This window comes from Pipra filicauda, unplaced genomic scaffold (genome assembly GCF_003945595.2).
Source record: "Pipra filicauda isolate LSUMZ 115617 unplaced genomic scaffold, ASM394559v2 scaffold250_size1122263_pilon, whole genome shotgun sequence".
In the NCBI taxonomy this organism is placed as follows: domain Eukaryota; kingdom Metazoa; phylum Chordata; class Aves; order Passeriformes; family Pipridae; genus Pipra; species Pipra filicauda.
The window spans coordinates 301,773-323,180 of record NW_024104366.1 but is presented as its reverse complement, the minus strand read 5'-3'; the positions used below and the strand labels follow the sequence as shown (position 1 = coordinate 323,180).

The 21,408-nt window shown below is 38.0% G+C and overlaps 1 protein-coding gene across 1 annotated transcript in view; it reads left to right on the top strand.

Moving 5' to 3' along the window:
* The window catches only part of LOC114001925 (protein alan shepard-like), a gene marked incomplete at its 3' end in the record, with an annotated part of 384,849 nt that overhangs the window by 94,482 nt on the left and 268,959 nt on the right, over positions 1-21,408 (top strand). The window contains exon 2 of the mRNA XM_027747507.2: positions 13,053-13,121. Coding sequence (XP_027603308.2) covers positions 13,053-13,121 — 69 coding nt within the window. The remainder of the gene's footprint in view (positions 1-13,052; positions 13,122-21,408) is intronic.

Here is a 21,408-nt window from a genome sequence, read left to right as displayed (position 1 = left end):
AGTAATGGTAGGTTGAGAGTTGTTATGGAAATTAAAGTCCCATTTCAGGCCCCAGTTCAACAAAGCATTTAAGTAATTCTTAACTTAAAGTATATCTTAAACCAAATCCTATTTTAACAAAGACAAAAAAAAAAAAAAGAGAAGTCTGCAGAGGAACTTCCTCACATAGTTAAAGTTGAGAGCGGGGAGTTTTTCTTAAAGTGAACTTAGAAATGCTGCCTATACCAGAGGCTGAAGACACTGTCTGTTGAAAGGGATATTTAAAGATGAAATTACCTGTTGTCCAAAAAGCCTGTGTGATGTGGTGAAGGAGGCGAGAAACTCAATTCAAATTTTGGAGCAGAATATAGAATGAACTGGATTTATGATGCTTAGCGGGAGACAAAAAAAGAAAAGATGTTTTGCAAAGAAAAAGAGCCGTATCTCACTCACAAACTTATTGGACAGTTAGGCATGTTCTCCTGAGACATCATGACACTGGAGGCTTTGCTGAAAAGCTGGAAAAAAGACCTTGTCTAAAGATGGAGAGACTTCCATCAAGTTGGCAGCTAAATCTCTTGTATCTTTCTGTCACAAGGAGCATCTTTATGTAGCATCATCTCAGCTCCCTGTTCTGGAGAACTTTAGGGATTCTCTGTATATTCTCTAACTCTCTATGTTGAGAGTTAATGGCTCTTTTGCCTTGTACAATCCCAGGTCCTGTTAAAGGACTTGAAAAATTTTGATAGGTAAGTTTCAGGTTTGGTATTGTTGGCCATAATCTGTATTTATGGGTCTCCTCATAAAATTCTATGATATAGCTTTCAGTTTTCAAAGCAAAACATCACTAAGAATATTTATGTCCACCTAGCCTTCCCCAGTAAATTGGAAGCTGTTATTTACAGTTTTTTAGCCAGGTACAGTTATTTCCTTCATACAGGTAGTCTTTCTTATGAAAATTTTATGACATTCAACAGGAAAATACCTGGTGGCCTTGTGTTTTGCCACCTGGTGTGATGCAAGATAAAAATCCACAATTTCACCTTTGAAGACACTCAGATGACAAATAGTGAGGAAAAGAAAAAATACCTTTCTGTGTAAGTAAGCCATTTCCTTGGTCTTGGAGAGAGATTTAAGGAAAGTAAATTAAAAATATCTATCAAGTATAAAACACAAGTCATGATGACAAAAACATTTTTCCACTCACCAGTCTGGAACATTAGGGAGATCAAAATATATCTAAACCCTATGTTTTGTTAGAGTAAAAAGGCAATTTTATCATGTTTAATGAAAATTCCCCTGTGATAGAAATTCAGCACTGCGAAGTGTCTTATTTTTCCATATGACAATAGAAAGCATGACATAGGAAAAGCTCAGACTTAACAGATTTCTTAATGAATTATGTCTCTATATTTCAGCATATGACTGAAGGTCATAACAGCCTTAAAGAAAATGTATAAATGGATCTGTAGTGAGTCTAAACAAGCACACATTAATATGTAGCTAATGACAAGAAGCACTTTTCTTTATGTGGCAGCAAATTGTTATTAAGCAGAAAAAGTTGATATTATTCTGATAATGCACTGCACAGTTAATTTCACCACATTCTTATTTTAACTTCAAGACACTTAGAGCTTCTTCTGGGTACCTTTTATTAAGTTTGTCTGAAGAGGGCAGCCTTTCCTAATGCACTTGGAATTTTCTTAATTTGGCAAGGTTAGTGTACACTAAACAAATTGACAAAGGACAAGCTCACAATCCCAGGTTTGACTCTCATTATTGCCTGTGTTTTCCTCGAAGTTTCTTTCCACATATATTTATTAACCAACCGCAAAAAATATTATTGTTTTAAATATTTGACCTCTGCTAAAACACAGTCGAATTTCGCTTACTCTCTATGCCGAATCAATGCAGACTTGCTGTGGTATTTCTAGAAAGAAATCTAAAGAAAATGTTTTTTAGAAATTTCTCAAATATGAGTGTTGCTTATTCTATCTACAGTCTAGAAGTAAGTGCTATTTACATGCATTCTTAAATGCTAAGAATGCATGTGAATAGAACAGTGAAATATCTGTCCCTTTCTGTTGACAGTCCTCCTAATCTTTTATGTTTTCATGCTGAACTCCTCTTCAGGCTTTGAAAGGAAGCATTAGCCTGCAAGTGGACAGTGATGTTACATTTAGTTTTATTTTATACTTTAATCATAAGAAAACATTAAAAAAATAATCTTAAGCAAATTCATGCATTGCCATGTTACCAGGAAAGATGAATGTACACTCTGCATTTTGCAATTAGTGTGATAGATTTGAGGGCTCTTAGAAGAATGTATTGCTCTGATGTGCCTCGATCATGGTGCAGGGAGGGGCATTTGAAGAAGGTGGAATGATATGTTTTCTCAGTTATTGCTGCTCTAGCCACTATGTCACATCTCCTCTTGCAGTGACAGACAGATCTGAATGCCTGTCTCACCTTCTGTGGCGTTGGGATTTAGGTTGTGTGATAGTCCCGGGGGAGGAGTGTATGCTGAACATGGGGAGCAAGCACAGGGATTTTGAACGAGGAGAACCTAAAAACTGGTACTAGAAATGGAAAGTAGGTGAAGACAATAGGTATAGGATTTCTCAATGTTTGCACATACAAGCATACTGTCTGCAAAACAGTATTACCTGCATTACTGGAATCACTCTATAAAAATCATTCCAACACATTGCTTGGACAATAACAGTGGTGGTGTGGAAACTGTGCAAAAGAGTAAGCTAACTATATTCTTAGTAATTCTGTCTGGAAGTGTCTGCAACAAAATGAGATCGCTTTATGTACCCAGGAGCCCAGGAGGTTTGCTGTGGTGGTTGACAGCTAGTGAACCTTGTACCACATCACAGTCACAGTGGCTGTCACCCATGCCAGTTATATTATGCTTGCACTGACTACAGTCAAACTGCAGGACAATGTCACCCCTTCAGTTTATCAGCTTCTTTTCTCAGCTGATGATTATGCAATATCAGTGCTAATCTCTCCAAATGATCTCTTTTTTAATTTGATGACTTTTTAGGGACTTTTTTGGAAAATAAATATACAAAGAAAATTTCTCTGACGTAATTAGGTTCAAAGTAGCAAATAATTGAATTTCCTCCTCTCACGGATTTGTACAGCTGTTTAAGCTGCCAAATTCATTGTAACCTCATGTCATTGCTTGACAGAAGGCTTGCTCAAAATCTTATCATTACACAGCTATTTACCTGGTTTTACAATCCTTGAATTTCATTCATGTTCATTGATCTGAAAATACTCTTTTATTCCTACCTTGTCTTTCCTAGAGCAACCATTTGCTCAGAAGTCAAGGCAGTTCCTTCTAACCTCAGATTCTCTCAATGACTGGACCAATTGAAGAAGTATGGGACTTCTTCCTCTTCCCACTTTAGTACTGGATTGTTATGAAACAGAGCAGAAAATTCATTAGTCTCCCTAATTAGAAAGCACTTAACTTTCTACATAACAGTTGCATACTTTTGCTATGTTCTTCTAAGATGTCGGATTCTGTCCTTGCTGGCCAAAGACCCACCAGATTATTCTTCCTAAATCCTCTAAGAAATTGCACCTTAATTGTCTTTATACCTGTGTTTTCCCTCGAGACAACACCTAACTGAAATTGATTGCTTGTTTTCATTTTTTGTGACTAATCTTGGGAGGGAACATCATTCTCTTTGCCAGACACCTATACTTGCTGTCTTTCACTGTTTCCTCTGTTTAAAGAGATTGTGTCTGTAAAAGGTATGGAGCCTAGATTTTTCAGGTTGAAACAGGAAGAAACAGGCAAATAACTCTCACATTTTCAATACATTTTTATTTTGAAGTTGTAGAAGTGACTTTCTCTTTTCACTCCTATGGAATGTTTGCAAAATTAGGTTGTAAAAGACTGGAATAAGCTTATTGTATCCAAGTCTTAATAATTTAGCAGGAATTGCCAGCATTTTTCCTGAATGTCTAATTGCTTTTTGAATACTTTAAAAATTTCATTCATCTTAGAATGACTTCTTTATCTAGACAATAACCTTTTGTTGTTCATTTTTATCTCTTGCCATTAAAGAGATCATTACAGTACCTCCTCCATCTTTCTATGATTGCATTGTTTGCAAATAAAGATTTTTATTTTTGTGCTTTACTGAACCTTCATGATTCATGCCCTTCCCTCCCAGTACTGAAACACATGTAAAATATTCTGAATATTTACTGTATACCATCCTTTACTTAAATTTCTGCACTATTCTGTTTTGCATTATCAAGACTCTTCTAGCTTTATTATAGTCTTCAATGTAAGCACAATTCTGAATTCTCATTTTTTTTGGTGAACATTAGCAAAAAAAAGAAAGATCCTCTAACACCTTTATGGTGGCATCCATTGGCTTTATATTTGTATTTGTTCCTCTAATGTTATTTGATACTCTCTATAGTGCATCTCTGAAGGTTTCCTACTTAGTGTCAGTTTTCAGTGTGGTCACTTTGTTATCTTTTAATATCACAGACCTGATATTACTCAAAAATTCTGGGTCACTTTTCGCATTTCTTGTCTGCTATTATAATGGGATAGATAATCTTTCTCAAAATAGATGCTGGAAGAGAACAGCTCTCATTACAATGAATTTATTTTATGTTCTTGCTGTTATTCCTTTGCCTCAAATCAGCATTAATTCCATTTTTGCAGACCTATGCAAACTTCTGAAGAAAGCCCCATCTTTTGGTCCCACAAAACTAATTCCATTCCGCTGTCTGCCATAACCAAGACTGTCTATTTTATAGAATCATACAATCATAGAATATCCTGAGTTGGAAGGGACCCGCAAGGATCATTGGAGTCCAACTCCTGCACAGGACAACCCCAAGAATCACACCACATGCCTGAGAGTGTTGTCCAAATGCTTCTTGAACTCTGGCAGCCTTGGTGCTGTGACCTCTTCCCCTACACCTCCTTCTGATCCAGCGTTTCATTTGCTGAGGAAAATGGAGAGAGTCCAAAGGACATAAGAGATATCATATGTTCCAGGTTCTTCTGATAATGCATCTTATATTCTTGTGCATTCTTTCAATAGGACTAGGTGTCCCAGTAACATCAGCACTGTTGTGTTCCCTGACTGGTTCTTAAAATTACCGATTGCTAATAATGTAACATTGCTCAACATAATACTATACTTACTTCCTAGCTGGTAGTCTTTTTTCCACAGAAGCAGCTGCTAACTTTTAGAAAGCCACTTTCCAACCAGACTATCTCTCATACAGCTGTGATGTGCTCCCCTACCTTCTCTGTAGTGCTTGGGAGAGTTCTTGACCTCAAAGCATAGAATGTTTCCATATTTTTTCTTTTTTTTTCTCTCAAGCTGCGACGGTTTCTCCACCTTATGTAACTGCATGTTTCCAAGTCTTGTGACTTTTTTACAATTTCTTAATTTTACATTTCATGGATAAGGATGCCAATTTTATGTCATCTCCATCTGCGAGACTTAAAGATTGTTCCTCAATCTCTTTGCAGTTTATCTTCAAACTCTGGCTTTGGAAGAAAGTGCTGACTGCACAGCAAATCATGGTGTATATAGCATCTCCACAGAGAAGTTCTTTCACCATATAAAAATTCCTTAGAAAGACATTATTGCTTCTCACCAACAATAACAGTTTTTCAGTTTGTTTGTGATTGAAATATGCTGCACTTTTGTTGATCAAAACAAATTGGAATGGAGAAGGAATTAATGGCTACAGCACTGTTGGCCTGAGCTTGACCAGTCAGTTCTGCTAAGGTAGATGTGGTTTGAGATTGATAGTGCAATCTCTAATATCAGTTCTTATATGATTTGCGAGATATAAAAGGTTTGTGGACTTCATCACCATTTAAATATACACTTTGAAACTTCAAATACATTAATTATTAACAAACTTTAACAATCAGGTAAGATATGGGAGGTCATATAGTGAAGGGTTGGAGTTTTCTTAGCACAAAACTCCTGGTAGGTAAGTGTAAAGAGAGTTTCTGAAGAGAGGGTATTTTCCTCCCTGGCTTTGTCTTCCCCCCCCCTCCCCCCCCTTTCTTAATGTCTGTATTAAATTGATGAACAGGAGTGGACAAAGAGAAAAAAAGAGAGGAAGTCACTGTATCATGATGAGCCCTACACCATGGTTCAGAGTCCATGTCAAATTGTTAGTGTCAAGAATCCATGGATGGGGTGAGCGACAGATGACTTATAGTACTTTTTGCAATTTCACCTCAAAAATTATGAGTCAGTATGTTGATGATCAAGAGTGGATATAAAATGCAAGTGAGTACTTTGAGTGAGTGCCTGAGTTCCTATAAAAGCATCTACGGAATGCATTTGCTTCATCAAAGCCCAAACCCACAGGTTCAGAGATGTACTTCTATGGTTGACAGCTCAGTCAATATCTTTCCTGCTCTGTCTCTTCCTGTCATAACATTGATTTCTGTAAGCTAGAGGAAGTAATCCCTAATGACATTGTGTAACAGTGTTAAGGAAATTGTTTTCCCACTGCACACTTTTTCATACACAACTCATAAATGTATTTCATTACGTACAAACTTTACCTCTTTTAACTCTGTTATATTTTATTTCCTGCCATTGTATCCAGATCAGCTGCTTTTTTAGTGTTTTCTTCTTGATTTTACACTTTTATGGGACAACATAGTTGGTGATTCCCCTGCATCATCTCATCCCTGGAAAACAATGATGTCACTTTGACATATGCTATTCACTCAGCTGCCAAGCTAGCTGAAGAATGCATCATGTGCCCTTTGCATGGAAGAAAAGACCATATTGTCATGTCACGTACCATCATTCCACTGCTGTCAACATCACTACATTTAATTTTGTGTGCTAACCCCACGATCAGCAATGATCACCATTGCGTGGTAAAAACTGCTGCATAGCTGTAAATGAAATAACATTCCTGTTATTAATCTAATTATCAGCCTTTTCTCTCTTCATTTTTCCCAGCCAAAACCCAAAAAAACCAAACCAAAACAAAAAATCAAAATAAATTTCTCTTAAATTTTATAGTACTAGCCTCACTAGAAAGAAGGCAGTTTTCCAGGCAGTTTTGGAGGATTTTTAACTTATATATTTTTGAAGAAACCATGAATATTTAAAGTATTGGGAATTTGTTTTGTCTTATTTCCAGAGTGGCACTAGCTGTGAATTTCCAGCATAATATTGGTATTGTTAAAAAATGGGATGAGGTTTTGAAGAGAGCAAGGAATCGTGTATATTTATGGCACAGGAGTGAAAATGGCTTCATGGGTGAGCAGCGCATTTGTAATGAGCAGGCTTTAGTGGGGTTTGTCTCCCCATGGGGTCAGGTGTGATACCAGATTGGAAGCAGAGATACCCTTTCCACTCAGCTGACTCCTCTGATCCTTTGAGATGATGTCTGTAAGGAAGAGGCTGTAAAGGATTTAGTTTTATTAAGTGTGTGAGGTCTTACCTCACACAGAGAATCAGCATGGCTTAAGTGTGTCTGGAGCCGGACCACAGGCAGGTATGGATTGATATGTAGGCATGAAGTCTATGTTGTTTTATGAGATGTCACTGGTTCAAATTTCAAACTGGTTCAAAATTCCTCTAAGCACCATTTTTGATCAGATAGAATCAGTTAAGTTGTCACCATTTTTATTTAGCTTCTATGTAGAAATTAGAGTTGTTGTGGAATAAGCTCAAGAAGTGAAGAGAAATAAAACTCAGTACTTCGCAAACCACCTCCCCCCTGCTCCAGTCTGCTGCGGTTAATGTCAAAAGGACTTCACCCATCAGTCATTCCTGGAGAGTGATAAAAGATATTATAGCCTTTTATAGGATGAAAAACTTTGTTTTTCACTCACGTTTCTCTTCATAAATTCATGCTATGAAAAAAAATTAAATAAACGAGTAAACCCAAAGGCCTGTATCTCACAATAAGCATCCATTGAATATTATTTCTTTTTAATACAACATTACTGATTCCTCTTTGCAAAAGTCACAGATATACAAAACTCCATGAAAAAAAACAAAGCAAACTTCAAAGAAAGAACTTCAGTGCCTTAACATCTTACAGAGTTGTCAGATGTCTCTATTACTTTGTTCAGCAAATGAATTTTTGAGTTTAAGAAAAAAATAAGGGAAATTCCATAGCAAATATTAGGAAAAAAGTCATCTAAATAGTGGACAGTGCAATATATATCCTGAGTTTGATGTCTTCCTTGCATAAACAGCTGGACTCTATACTCTTTAAACAAACAACACCTCTAATAAAATTGGTGCACAAGATACCTGCTGAATACCAGCAAGATTTTAGACCAGGAAACCAAAGAGCTGAGGAATTGGTGGTTTATCATGTATATCATGGAACTATAACTGTATTCTCAAAGTACTACAGATACTAAGTACTTTTTCTCTGAAAAAAATGGTTTTGATATGATTAAATGTTTAGCATTATGTTCCATTTACTTCCATATTATATTTTCTCTATTTATAAATAAAATTCTTTTCTCACCTTCTTGCCCATCCAAAAAATTCTTACTAAGTCCTGAAAGTCAAGACAGTACTTCATGTCTTTACCAATGAGCTGCATTTTAAAGATTAACACGGTTTGTAGGAGTTCATAAGGCAGTTCACAAGTACCCTTGTCTACATAGCAAATTTGCTACCATAATAACCCTTTAAACCCTAGAAGAGGACAAATTGCCTAAGTCTCTTGGTAGGAAGGAGAACAGGGGCTGTGGGTAGATTTAATTTCACCTAACATTAACCATCCCAAGTTAGATGTCTCAATTTAACTGGCTGCTTAGTCTTTCTTTTCAGTAAATGGATGGAAAGAGACAGGTACTTCTAGACAGTAATTCATCCCAACTTAAGATACCTTTCCAAGCTAATGGGATAAATTGCCATGCCCATCAGAAGACTTTAGAATGTTATTTGGATGTAGAACAAGTTATAAACTTTGGCTTTGTTATTAGAGCATAAACTTTTTTTGTTTTTAGAAATACTGTCAGAATAAAGACACTTGTAATTCTTTTTCCGTGCCATGATTTTTTTCATAATTTTGGAGTGTGACCTTACATTGACCTCTCCTTGACTGACTGAGGAATTCTTTATGGACTCTGTATGTTCTTGGCTTGTACTGCATACAGTCACTAAGCCCTTTGCCCAAGAATGAGATAGTAGTACATATTTCCATGAGCTCTCATGTTGAGACATACTTAAATTTCCATGTATTCTCCTAAAATTTTTTTTATTGCTTGTTGCTATGTTATCTACTGTGTTCAACAGTAGGAATCTTCTGAGAAAACAGTTTTCCTGTGAACTGCATATAAAACAGCATCTTTGCACATACAGTACATCATTTGCTCTTCTTTTATCTGTGCCACTTTACTGCTATGAAAAATACTTTTTTTACTGCTCTCACTGGGATTTGGAGGCAGTCTGATGTTTCATCAGCATTCTTTACATTCAGGCTTGGGTCTGGCTGTGTGCTTGAAATGTTGCACCTGAATCTACATCAGATTTTTTCCTCTCATACTGACTCCTGTCTGGGCAGCTGTGTGTAGACCACGAGCTTTCCTCACCAGTTTTTCCACGATTTCCATCTCAGATACCAAAACTCACACATCCAGTTTCCAGTTTTATTTCATTCAGAAGTACATCTGAATGAAGATAAAAATCTGCTGTGATTCTTATACCTTTCTAAAGTTTTCATCAGAAGTTCATCGGTCTTTTAAAGCAACCGGTGATCACCTGCAGCTGAGTGAGTTTAACCTCTCTTCACAGGTGGGGGAAATGAGAAGAAGGGTCAAGGACATAAGGAACACCTTGGACAAGCAGGTAATTAGTGCAGTGAGACCTAATTAGTTTTTAATAGTTGGGGAGGGGTTCTGTACTTACGTATGGCTGAGAGGCAGCTTGTACTGAGTAGAAACAAGCTTAGGAAAGTAGAAGGGCTGGATATAAAATTAGCTAAGTGGGAGGGCTTAGGACTTGCTACAGACCCTGGAGTAGTTGAGAGCTGCTTGGTTTTGATGTTTTCAATGATAGTGTTAGGGAACTCTACAAGACCAAAGAGGAAGTTTATGTTCAGGGTTTCTGTTTAGGTGCTAGTTGTGCCAGTAGGAGAGTCCTTAAACGTTCTGTGTGTGTGCTGCGCTCCTTTTTTGAAAGAAAGAGTGAAGTGGGAGGTGATTTTAACTGAAGAAAAGGATGTGGCTTAAAGGGCTAAATGCAGCCTGTGTTCTCTCTGGTAAAATACCTTGTGAAAATACAACACGTGGAGGTTTCCTTTGTGCACAAGTTGTATGCAAAAGCTACTCATCCAGCGGAGAGTGTGGTCTAGCTTGTGACCCTGGCTGCTAGGAGTGAAGGGTCATGTTCCTAGAGGCAGGTGGTTGTCCAATTTCTACTGACTGTAGTGAAATGGGAGTGAGAGTGTGTGTGTTTAGTGTTTGTTCATGCATAACTTCTTAAGTCACTTGCCTCAAGTATTTTAACTGTTGAGATGATCGGGGGTTGTAGTCTGGCCTTCAGTTTTTTTCCTATTGCCCCTTAGAACCTGTAGAGAAGCTTATATGAATGTGTTTTCCAGATATTGTGTGTGAGCCTTTGCTCTATAACTTAGTAGTTTGGTTGCCTTGGAATGTGCAAGTGAACTTACTTTTTGATCTGTGAATGGAGGAAGAAAAAAATCCTGGAAGGATAGGGGAAATAAATGCTGATCTTAGACCTCTGTTTTCACTGGGGTTTGAGGGTTTTTTTTGTTTTGTTTTTATTTTTTTGTTTGTTTGTGTTTTTTTTTAAAGTGCCTACTTAATCAAATTGGAAAATGGAGGTCAGTTTATAAGTACTTCTGAAGCTCTAGTCCCTTCTTGTTTGTAAAGTTAAAAATATAATCATCTTCTGCCTTTGTCTTTGGAGGTATTTGTCTGCTGGGTGTCTGTTCTGGAAAGGATTTGCCTGTTTCTCTGTAATATTGCAGTACCGTTTCTCTGTGGGATATTTGTCTTTTGGATGTCCTTGAAACTGAGATGGAAGAGTTCAAAAGAGTGATTGCTGTAAAGGAAATGTACCTACTAAAGGTAACAGGTATTGGAGTAAGTAATGAAACCCAAGACTGGTATTTATGAGTTTAGACAGGAGGAATATGCAGTTTTATTGGACGATACTAAAGGCAGACATACATTACATATATATTAATTAAGACAGATGTGTGGTGCTTGTGGAAAGGCATCTTCCTGGCAAACAACTTCCAGATGCTTCTAGAAAATACTCCAACTATCTCATTATTCAACTTGTTGTTTATAGATTGACCAGTCATTCTCCTGAAGCAGATGGAGATAGTTTTCGTGTTTATAAAGCTGAAATCAGCATTGTGTACATTTTGTCTTTTCTGAAGTTTCTGTCAAAAGGAAGTATTATTCTGTCGCATGGCATATCTGTAGCCTGTCCTTCTAAGGGTGTCCAGGAGAAGCTAAATGCACTATACAGTAATGCTATTAATTAAATTTGTAAAATAACTGCTTTTTGATAGAGTAACACTTAAGCACAATTACAGCAGTGGCTGTTTCTCATTAGTGGGAATGACATGCCAGCTTTAGAATATGTAATGATGTATAAGCCCTAGTGGTTATAATTGGCATAGAAATGTACTATATCCTTGGGTGTTAAAAGCCATAAGCTATTTATTTTCATACTTACAAAGAGTGTACTACATTGTGGTATTAATCTCACATGGATTGTCATACTTGCATTTTTTTAGTAGAATTTATGTCCATGTGGTTCAAATACGAATCTGTCCCCCTTTTAGCATCCTGCTGGTGACATAATGTACTGATAAATTAGTATCTCATGTCTGTATCATGAGCCTGTTTGAATTCAGATCTCATGAGAAAGAAACTCAAACCTACCTGGTCTTCCTGATATGCATAGTCTTGCTGTCATGAGGGTTTTGTAATACCTGAGCTTATACAATATGATAATGATATACTTGCAAGAAATTGACTATTGGCTATTGCCAGGTGTTTTGGGTCTTTCTTGAAATATCAAATTCACATAAGTGAGAAGTGGATTTGGAGGCACCATATTATGAAAGGCTCTGGCCTAAACTAGGAGTAAATGGTGTTGAAGTTGACGATATAAAATAATTTTGAAACCGGGGGTAATGTGTAATAAAATAATTAGTGGAGTTCTACTAGACACAATATTGCATTGACTCTTTTGCAATATCAAAGGCAGTTTGATCATAAGGTCTATATGGGACACACATGAAGTGGAAATATGACACAGATGTGAAAGTATATGGTGTGGTCTTTTTCTTAGTGTTTCAGAAAAAAAAATTAGAGAAATGGGTGAGAGAAGTATAGGGATAAATCATAAAAACTGCTTGTTAAATATATAATCTATTACCTATTCCAAAAATACCTAAGTTTCATTTTTGGGTAAGGTACAGTGATTCTGAAAGAACAATTTTGCTGTATTTTCTCTTGGCACCCTTCCTTCAAGCCTCCTGACCCACAGGAAACACCACTTTTGGTCAATGGCTCAATGTCCAAGTGCAGAACAGTGACAACTCTTTGAGAGTGACCTTATAGCCAATTCTTTATCCACTGGGCAGTCCATTTGTTAAATCCATGTCTCTCCAATTTAGAGACAAGGATGTCATGTGAGACAACATCAAACTCTTTGCAGAAGTCCAGGTAGATAATGTCAGTTGCTCTTCCCTTTGGAACATGTTTGCTAAATCTGAGGAAGTTACCCGGCTGATGGGTAGTGCTTTGCAGCCCCAGTTTAGCATTTAAATTTGTGGTCTAGGTGACATGTTAAAATTAAGGTGAAAATCAAGGTTCTGAGGTTCAAGGCTGAACAGATCATTGGTTGCAAATTCAGCAAACTTTCATCTCTGATTTTAATGCTTCTGTATCATATTTGTGATTTCTGGAGGTTTTTGTTAGGGTTTTTTTTACTATAGGCACTTACATGGTTGACACTGGTGAACTTTACTGTGTGTATGACAGACATTTTGGTGAATATTTAACGTGCCTTTCTTTTATTTTGCAGAGACCTACAGCCAACAAGACTTCTGGTGCTCCTTCCTACAGCAGATGGTCCAGTTCGCAGCCCCATCAGGTAATATGACCTTGTCAAAACGGATAAGAAGTTCAGGTTGACACATGCTTCCTTTTTAAAATGAATCTATGGGAGGATCAGAAAGTGTTATCTACCTGCAACAGCCCAACTAGGTCATGCTGATCTCTGAGGGTGTTGCAGGATATCCTGTGGCAGACTGTTAGATGCAGTTCCTGTTCATGGAGGGACTTGTATAGCTGTGCCTCCTCTGGTGGGGTGGTGCCCCTTGTGGTTTGTCAGGGATGGTAGTTATGGCTGCATACCCCTATTCTTTGCATCTTGTCCCTTAAGTTAGAAGTGTGCGTGTTTGATGCTCTTTGGCAACACGTGAAGTCATGTTCTCTCATGCCAGCCTTTCCCCCCAAGGCCTTGTTTTTTGTCCTACTTAAAATAACTGGGTTGTGAAGTGGTTACAACGGTCAAAATTTTCAGGAAAACTTGTTGTGAACCCAAACTGAAGCCAGAAAGCTGTTCAGTGATAGCCAGAAAGCAATATTACTGGTAATGATTCTTTATAAGAATCTGAATAATATTCAGGGTTTCTGTTAGTTTGTCAAAACCGAAGGAATTTTTTTGACCATAGGCAAGGACATGGCTTGCTTTGCCATTAAAGAACAATGTGTTTCAACTAAAGCAACTTTCTCTTTAAAAACTCTTCAGGTGTTTGTTCAGTAGTGATTGTGTTGACATTGCTTTCTTCCAACCTCTACTTTTGGTTTTTTCCTGCTGCTTTCTACCTTCACTTCTTCTTTTTAAAAAAAGACCCAAACAACCCACAAAACCCAAAAACATCACCCTCCCTTGACACTATGAAAAACTTAAATTACTCTGGTGAGTTAACCCTTGATCTGACATGTTGGATTTTCGTTTTGAAGGACGTGCATGCACTAAGGGAGGAAACTTCCAATAAGTTGATATTTGGCCTCAAAAACTAAATCCAGAGAAACCATGAATTTAATTTGTATTCAAATTTAGATGGGGGGGACAAAAAGGCAGCTAAATGCTTCCTGGGCTGTTAGCTACCTATTTCACGACCCTTCTAGCGTTAATAGTTCTGTTTCCACAAAGTAGTGTGACAGTTTTGTTCTTCCTCTTCACACAAAAGTATGTTTTTTGCTTGCAAAGGTTGCTATGTTTTCTTTCACCTTTTAAACATGGAATTTTTACTGTTGGGGGGAAGAACGAAGAATATGTAGACAAAAGGTTAATTCATTTCAGTGGTTATTGCTTGCCCCATCCTAGGGCATCAGGCAGGGAGCAAGAAAAAGTTCATGGAGTATCACTAACATGTACAAGGACTGTTCCCCTCTTCCTGTGTGTCTGCAGTTGCATGGGAGTTAGTGGGAGGTGCATTCCTAAGTCAGGAGGAGATCATCCTAACAAATCAAATGAAGTGCACCTTATGCTCTACACACTTGATTTCCTTTTTGAGGAGGAAAGGGAAGATAAGTGCATAATAAAGATTGTTTGTAGTGTTACAACCCTGTCAAACCAGGAGCAGAGTTAAGGGATTAACTACCAGGAATGTTGCTTGAAAGTATGTCTAGACCATCCAGCATCTGCAGGAAAAAGGTTGTTCTAATGTATTAAAGCATGCCTGTGGTAATTTTCCCCCACCTATGTTGTACCCCTTACATTTTAATCTCATTTTCCTTTGTCATTTACGCTCTAATCTTTTCTTTTTCATCCTTGTTTATTGTAAGCTTTTGTCTGCTGTGTTTTGGGTTTAATAAGCCTATAAACTTGCCTCATGGATATTACAAATGCCAGTACCAACTGTGAGGATGTGTAGCCATGCCGTGGTTCAGTTTGGGAGACCTGAATACTGCTGTGCACTCTCATGAGCTGAGTGACAAAATATTTGTATTGGATCAGAGATTTGTATTCAGCCTTGCAACTTGTCAGCATCTATATATAGTTTATTTAAAATTATTTTTTTTTTAAGATGGCTTTCCAGGAAAGAAAAAGATTAAAGTTCAAATTCATATTGCCTGCATTTTCTTGAGTCTCATGCAGTGAACCCAGTGAAGGCTTTTCCACATGCATCTTATGAGAATCCACACAGAAATTTAATAGAACTACATGGCTGAGACCTTTGATGCGGCTAAGAAATGTTAAAAGTTAAATTGATTCCCTCCTTCCCTCACCCAAGTTTTCTTTTTTCATTTCCACAATCTGTGGGAAGTTGGAAGGTGCATTGGGTGAGAGATTTGAAAGGGGTTCTGTAGGTGGGGTCAATGAGTCACAGAAAATAACATATTTTTCCCTGACTTATTTTGCTTTGTGCTACCCAGACATGCTTATATTTTGTGTCGGATGAGCTGAAGCATGTTTATCTATCTCAAATATGCTATCTGGGGAAGGTTTTTAATAAGTTTCTATTAACTAACCGCTCTCATGGACACGTGGAATTTGTATGCTAAGGTTTTTTTTATGTGAAGCTGCTCAGAGAATGGTGGTTTATTTGGTTTTTTTTTCCCCCCTGCCCCTTAAGCCTGGGAAAATGTCTTGTTGCAGGGGAGGCATCTTTAAAACTTGATTTAGAGGTTCCTTCTGACTGCCCTGGGAAAGAGGCATTAGTACCTTCTTGAAGCTATTTTTTTTTTTTTTTCAAGCATTCCACTTTCTCAATGTCAGAATAAGAAGCCAATAGTCTAAAAGGTTGATCTTTTTTGAAGTCGAGGAATTAGTCTATTGAATTAAAGGACTTGAGGGGTGGGCAGGAAAGCCAAACCAAACTCAAGCTTCTGAACTGGCATTCACGGAGCTGTGTTGGATCTTGCTGCCTTCAGATGCACTAAACTGGCTTGAGGGATGGGATCAAGGAGCAAATAGACGCTAATGAGCCAAAATTGCCTACAGTACTGTGCTTGGCTTAGTGGCACTGCTTGATGTGTGAAGTCTGCGGCAATTTTGTGAGAAGCTCTGAAGTGAACTTAGTCCTTCTGTGGTACTCTGAAGGCTGTGTGTGCTTCCTCAAGTGCAACTGGCTCTTACTACTGATGAAAATGAATGAGGAAGTGGCATTTTATCAAGCATGATGTTAGAGCTGATTTATAACATGATGCTGCTTTTGCTGAGTGGGATGACAACCAAGGAAAAACTTCTTAAAGTTGTGTGGGACAGTCTGTCTGACATCAGGAATCACAGGTACACAGGCAGGCTGGGACACAAGGCACTTGGCATTGCAGCTTGGCTGTCCCTAGAAGCAGTTTTAACATGAACAATTCACTCATTACTGGTAATGACTTGAGAACTATGTGCTAGGAACTACTGGGGTCATATAGTGAAAATGAAGAAAAAAACCTATTTCTTCCTTAGAAAAAACAGATGAAAACCAGTATTTCAGATGCCAGTTTAAGGCTGAGGCGTTGAAGGAAACTATAGATGAAGTGTCCTAAAAGGAAGAATAACAAGACAATGATCCTTCTAATTTGCTATGTGCTAACTGTTGATGAGGCAAAAAGTGGGTAAAACCTAATCAGATCTCAGAAATAAATTCACCTTATATGCAAGCAGAAGACAGTGATAGGCTGTCTTTTCTTGCTCATGAGCACACTGGGGAGCTGGTGAAATCTGACAATTCATTTTGTCTTTACTGTTGGCTGGTGTCTTAGTGGCAATATTCCAGGTCTCTTGCACAACAGTTGTTAGCTAGGGTATCTTTAGAAATGCTTAGATTATATTACTTTCTAGAAATATATGAATACATCTTTAATATTAGGTGCTAAATGAGCCTGCAGAATAATTGGTGTGTATTAAATGCCATTAAAAATAATATAGAACATTTCAGCATTTCCTCCCTCCCTATATCTATTAGCGAGACATTAACTTATGAGCTAATGAAGTAAAAATGCAGAAAGTGAAACGGTGTCCAATGGGCCACAGGACAGGTGGACTCTTAGCTGAGCTTCCATAAAGTTTCTCTGTCTGGTTCCACTGCTGCTTTGTTACACAGTTATTGCTCTGGCTTTCTGGTTGTGGTAACACAAGCTCTTTGCTTTCTTGCTGGTCTGTTACTGAACTTGGCATCAATGCCCTAAGGTCAGAATGATGTTTTTTCTTCAATATCCTGCTCTTTAAACATAGGGATGAGTATGCAGTGGTTAACAGTTTCTTAGAGGAATCTGAACAGACAGTGGATGTTGACAAACATTCAGTGTAGTATCTAAATTTTAAACAGATCTTCTAGCATTCCATGTGGTAGTTTCACAGCTTCTTTGTGATTGAGATGATGGAAATACCAGTGAACCAGACAAGAAGACAGAAGCTAGGAAGGATGATATTCCAGCTTTACTGTGGCAACTGTTTCATTGAATTCCAGGTCAGAGATTTCAAATATTTCTCTTGCTTCCTCCCTGTTATGTATGTGTGTCCCTGCTTTCCCCTTGCCTTGTTTTTGCCCTTGTGTTCTTCCTGTATATGTGTTGGAGCAGTAATGTGTTGATAAGCAGATAATTAGACAGGTGTCAGTTTAGTAGTCTCTTTCACAGTGCATAAGGTCAAATGAACCTTCTGATTAATTGTGCAGCATGAGAGTAGAGCATTTATTTAGTTTTAAAAAGCTACTCCAGGTATGGCTGCTGGTAGCAGTTGAGATTATTACAGCCTGCTTGTATCCAGAATAAGACACCTGCAGAGGAAATTCATCACTTCTTAACGCAGGGAGATGGGTAATGGTGAGTTTCCTTTATGGGATCCGGCATGTCACCTGAACACAAAGATAATTGGAGCACCTGTTAGCAGTGGCTCAGAAGATCCATTCCTGTGGAATGACTTTTCTTTTAAACTGCTTTGAGATACCTAATTCTAAATACTAAATAAAGAGTAATAAATAGTCATGTATTCAGCTCTTTAGAATCTTATTTGTTTGTTTTCCCTTCAGTGCCTCAAGTCTGACTTGGAAAAAGTCAGTATTGAGAAAGTCACTGTCTCCCTGATGACTCAGCTGTTTGCTTTTCTGCTGAGCGCTGCACTGTGGCAGTAAACTTTAGGTTATGTGCCTGTCCACTAGAAAACATACTGAGAACACCAACAATTTTCCCAGAAGCCACTGAACAGCTGTCAAAGGGCAACAGCATTCCTTCACTCTTGACCTAGGTTTGAGCTGTACCAGTTTGCTCATTTAAATGAGAGTTACTTAGTCCAGCTACTAGGGTTAAACGTTATTATAAAGGTCAAATGAGATCTGGTGACTTTCCAAAGGCAAACTAGACAACCCAAGCCACAGAAATACGTTACTGCCTCCTGACACTTGGCATATAACCAAAAAACCTAGCAAAATTCAATGAGCTTAATTGGAGTTAATAAGGGAAATTTGTCAGTTTTCTAATAAACTGAATAAAAAACCCCTAAATACCTCCTTTCCATAATACATCTTTTCAGAACTGTACATACCTCTATACCATACATCCTCATAGTTGTACAACATTTGAACTTGGTTCTTGTTGCATTTTAATTTTGGTTACATTTGGATAAGCATGTGGAAAAAATCAAATATGCAATGAAAGAAGCTGAATTTTTTTGACATGTCAAACGAAGTCACTGAATTTTAACAAGCCTCTTTTAGGCTTACCTTAGATAATTCATTAAGTTTGAGGCAGTGCCTTATGGAAACAAATTTAACTAGTTAAACACTTGTTGCAAGGCATGATGTATAAAAGAATAATTGTACTTTTAAGTTCACTGAAGGATTGGAAAGTTCAAATGTCTGTGATCAATACTCCAAGTCTGCTGCCTTTATTACATCCACAGTATATGCTGTGTTATGCACATTATAGCCTTTGTGGGATTTTGTCTATGATTAATAAAGACCAACCCATGTAGTAGGTCAGTCTTTATTAATAGTAGACAAAATATTAGCCTTTTTTTGTGTCTCACTTCTCGTAGCGCTTGTTAATCTCTTCTGCTAGAGCTTGGTGGTTTCTTCCAGTCAGTTGAAAACCTGGTCTTAAAGGCTCTGCTTGACTCATAGTTGGATGTTTCCTCAGTAAAATCTGTCGGCTGCTGCTTCTACTTTGATGCTTTTGGCAGGCCATCATACAGGAAGACTGAACCTGGCATCTCTTTTTGAAAGCAACAGGAATCTGTAGCCTGCTCTGACAAGCCCAACTTCGCAAAGGTCAGTGGCAAGGGTAGAGCAGACCTGTTAATCTCAGGGACTGCTCTGCAAGTAACAGGAGAGCAGGGCACACTGAGTTGGCTACTCAGCTAAATGCACTGGTACAGCAAGGTGCGTAAGCTATTTTTATTGTCTGAAGATAACTCAGCCAAATGAGACTCAAGAGTGGTTGTATCTGATGCCAGGCAAAGTACAGCATAAACTTAGCTTTGAAAAGCTAAGGCTTTTGTAAACGAAATAAGAAGGGAAACTAAAAAAGGAAACTGATTTCTTCTGGTCAGTGGCAGAATATGAGTAAATGTAAATGTATGTAGTGTTATTCAAAGGTTGCTCATCCAAATATGCTGCCTGTTGTCTTTGCAAAATCACCAAGCAGCCTACTGAATTGAGCATAAAGCTGTTTTGTAAACTGCAAGCAGGATGAGACCCTGTGCCTGGAGGGAAGCAATGGAGTTGATAAGGTTCAACCCTGTGCTTTCTCTTGCTACTTGTGGAGAAACACTTTGTATCTGATACCATCAGTCTTCAGCCTGCTATGTTAGTAGTTTTGTATCTTTAGAAAGAAACCAAAACCTACAGTCAAAAGCAGGGCTTATGTATTCTGGGTAAGTGTAAATCACAAAATGCAGTTCTTCTGCAATCTATGTACCTGGTACCTCTAGGTCACTCTGTGGGTTGGAGATATACGTATCCCTCACCAAGTGTGGGATTTGGGCATTAGTTACCAATACACAACAATTGCATGAGTCTAGTATTACAATACTTAAAAGTCTGGAGAGTGCATGCTTTCCAGAAGGTATGATGGTAAGTCTTGGTAAAATAATTGTGTTAAGTTTCCCCTGATTATGGTATATAGATGTTAAACTTTAGGTGTAATGGTTATTGAAAAATAAGAGGACTCTTCTACAGGTGTGAGGAAAAATAGAACGCATTTCCTTTCTCATCATTACTCAGTCAGATACCATTGGTATTGTGTTGCACTTTCAAGTTCAGAAGATTCCATCTATAATTTTACTAATCTTAAAATCAGCATGCAGGGAAAAAATGCTTTTGTTCAAAGTGATAATTCTAAACAGCTGCCATAGTTGGATTTTTTTTCTAGATCAGCAAACTTTTTACTCTGTTCATTTGTTATGTAATTACTTTTGATGACGAAGACCAAGTGAGTGTATTATGCTAAGTGTCTGCTCCGTGTGCTCAGGTTTACCTAGAGAAATATGTGTGCTGGAGATGAGCGAAACTAGCAGAATTTGTAATGATTTCCATAGATGTAAAACATTCCTAAAAGCTATCTGTCAGCTGCATTTATATTGTCTCTCAGGACTAATTTTTTCTAGAAGTAGAATTTAATAAGATTTAAAAAGACTGAAAACTATTTGGTTCTACAAATTTTTTAACCAATAAAGACAAAGTTCTTCCTGTGTCACACATTGTATTGCCACTGAAAATGCCCTACCGCTTTTGGAAATCTCACTTCTAAACTGCAGAGTCAATTTGTTGAGTACCTCAACCTTCTTGTTATCTGTTGTTATGAGTTTACCAGTGTTGCTTATTGGAGGGATACACCTTTGTCCGTCATTTTTTGGTTAACAGACCAGTAGAAGCCCTTCTTGTTATTCTTTGTGTCCTTTGTCAGGTTCAGTTCCAACTTCACCTCAGCCTTTCTCACCCTATCCCTACACAACTGAACTTCATCTCTATACTCTCCCCGGGTTACCTGTCCTTGTTTCCACTGTGCATTTGCTTCTTTCCCCTTTAGTTTGATCAGCAGTTTGCTACTGAGCGTTCCTTGCCTGATTTCTTGCTTCTGGGGATCGCTAGCTTTGCCACTCTATGGAAGACTTCCTTAAAGATCTACCAGCTCTGTTCTATTCCCCTGCCCCTGGGGGTACTCTCCAAGGGGTTCCTATTGACTATCTCCTTGAAGAGATGGAAGTTTGCTTTCCTAAAGTTCAGGGGTCTAACTTTACTCTTTACCTGACCCATATCCCTCAGGACTGCAAACTCCAGCAATGCACAAGCACTGCAGCCCAGGCTGCCTCCCATTTTGATGTCCCCAATTAGGTTGCTTACATTGGAGATGTTATGGATTTCCTAACACTGGGACAAAAGGCTCAGTTTTTTCAAGAATAAGGCTAAACTTTCCTTCCTGTGCAGACTTTCTGG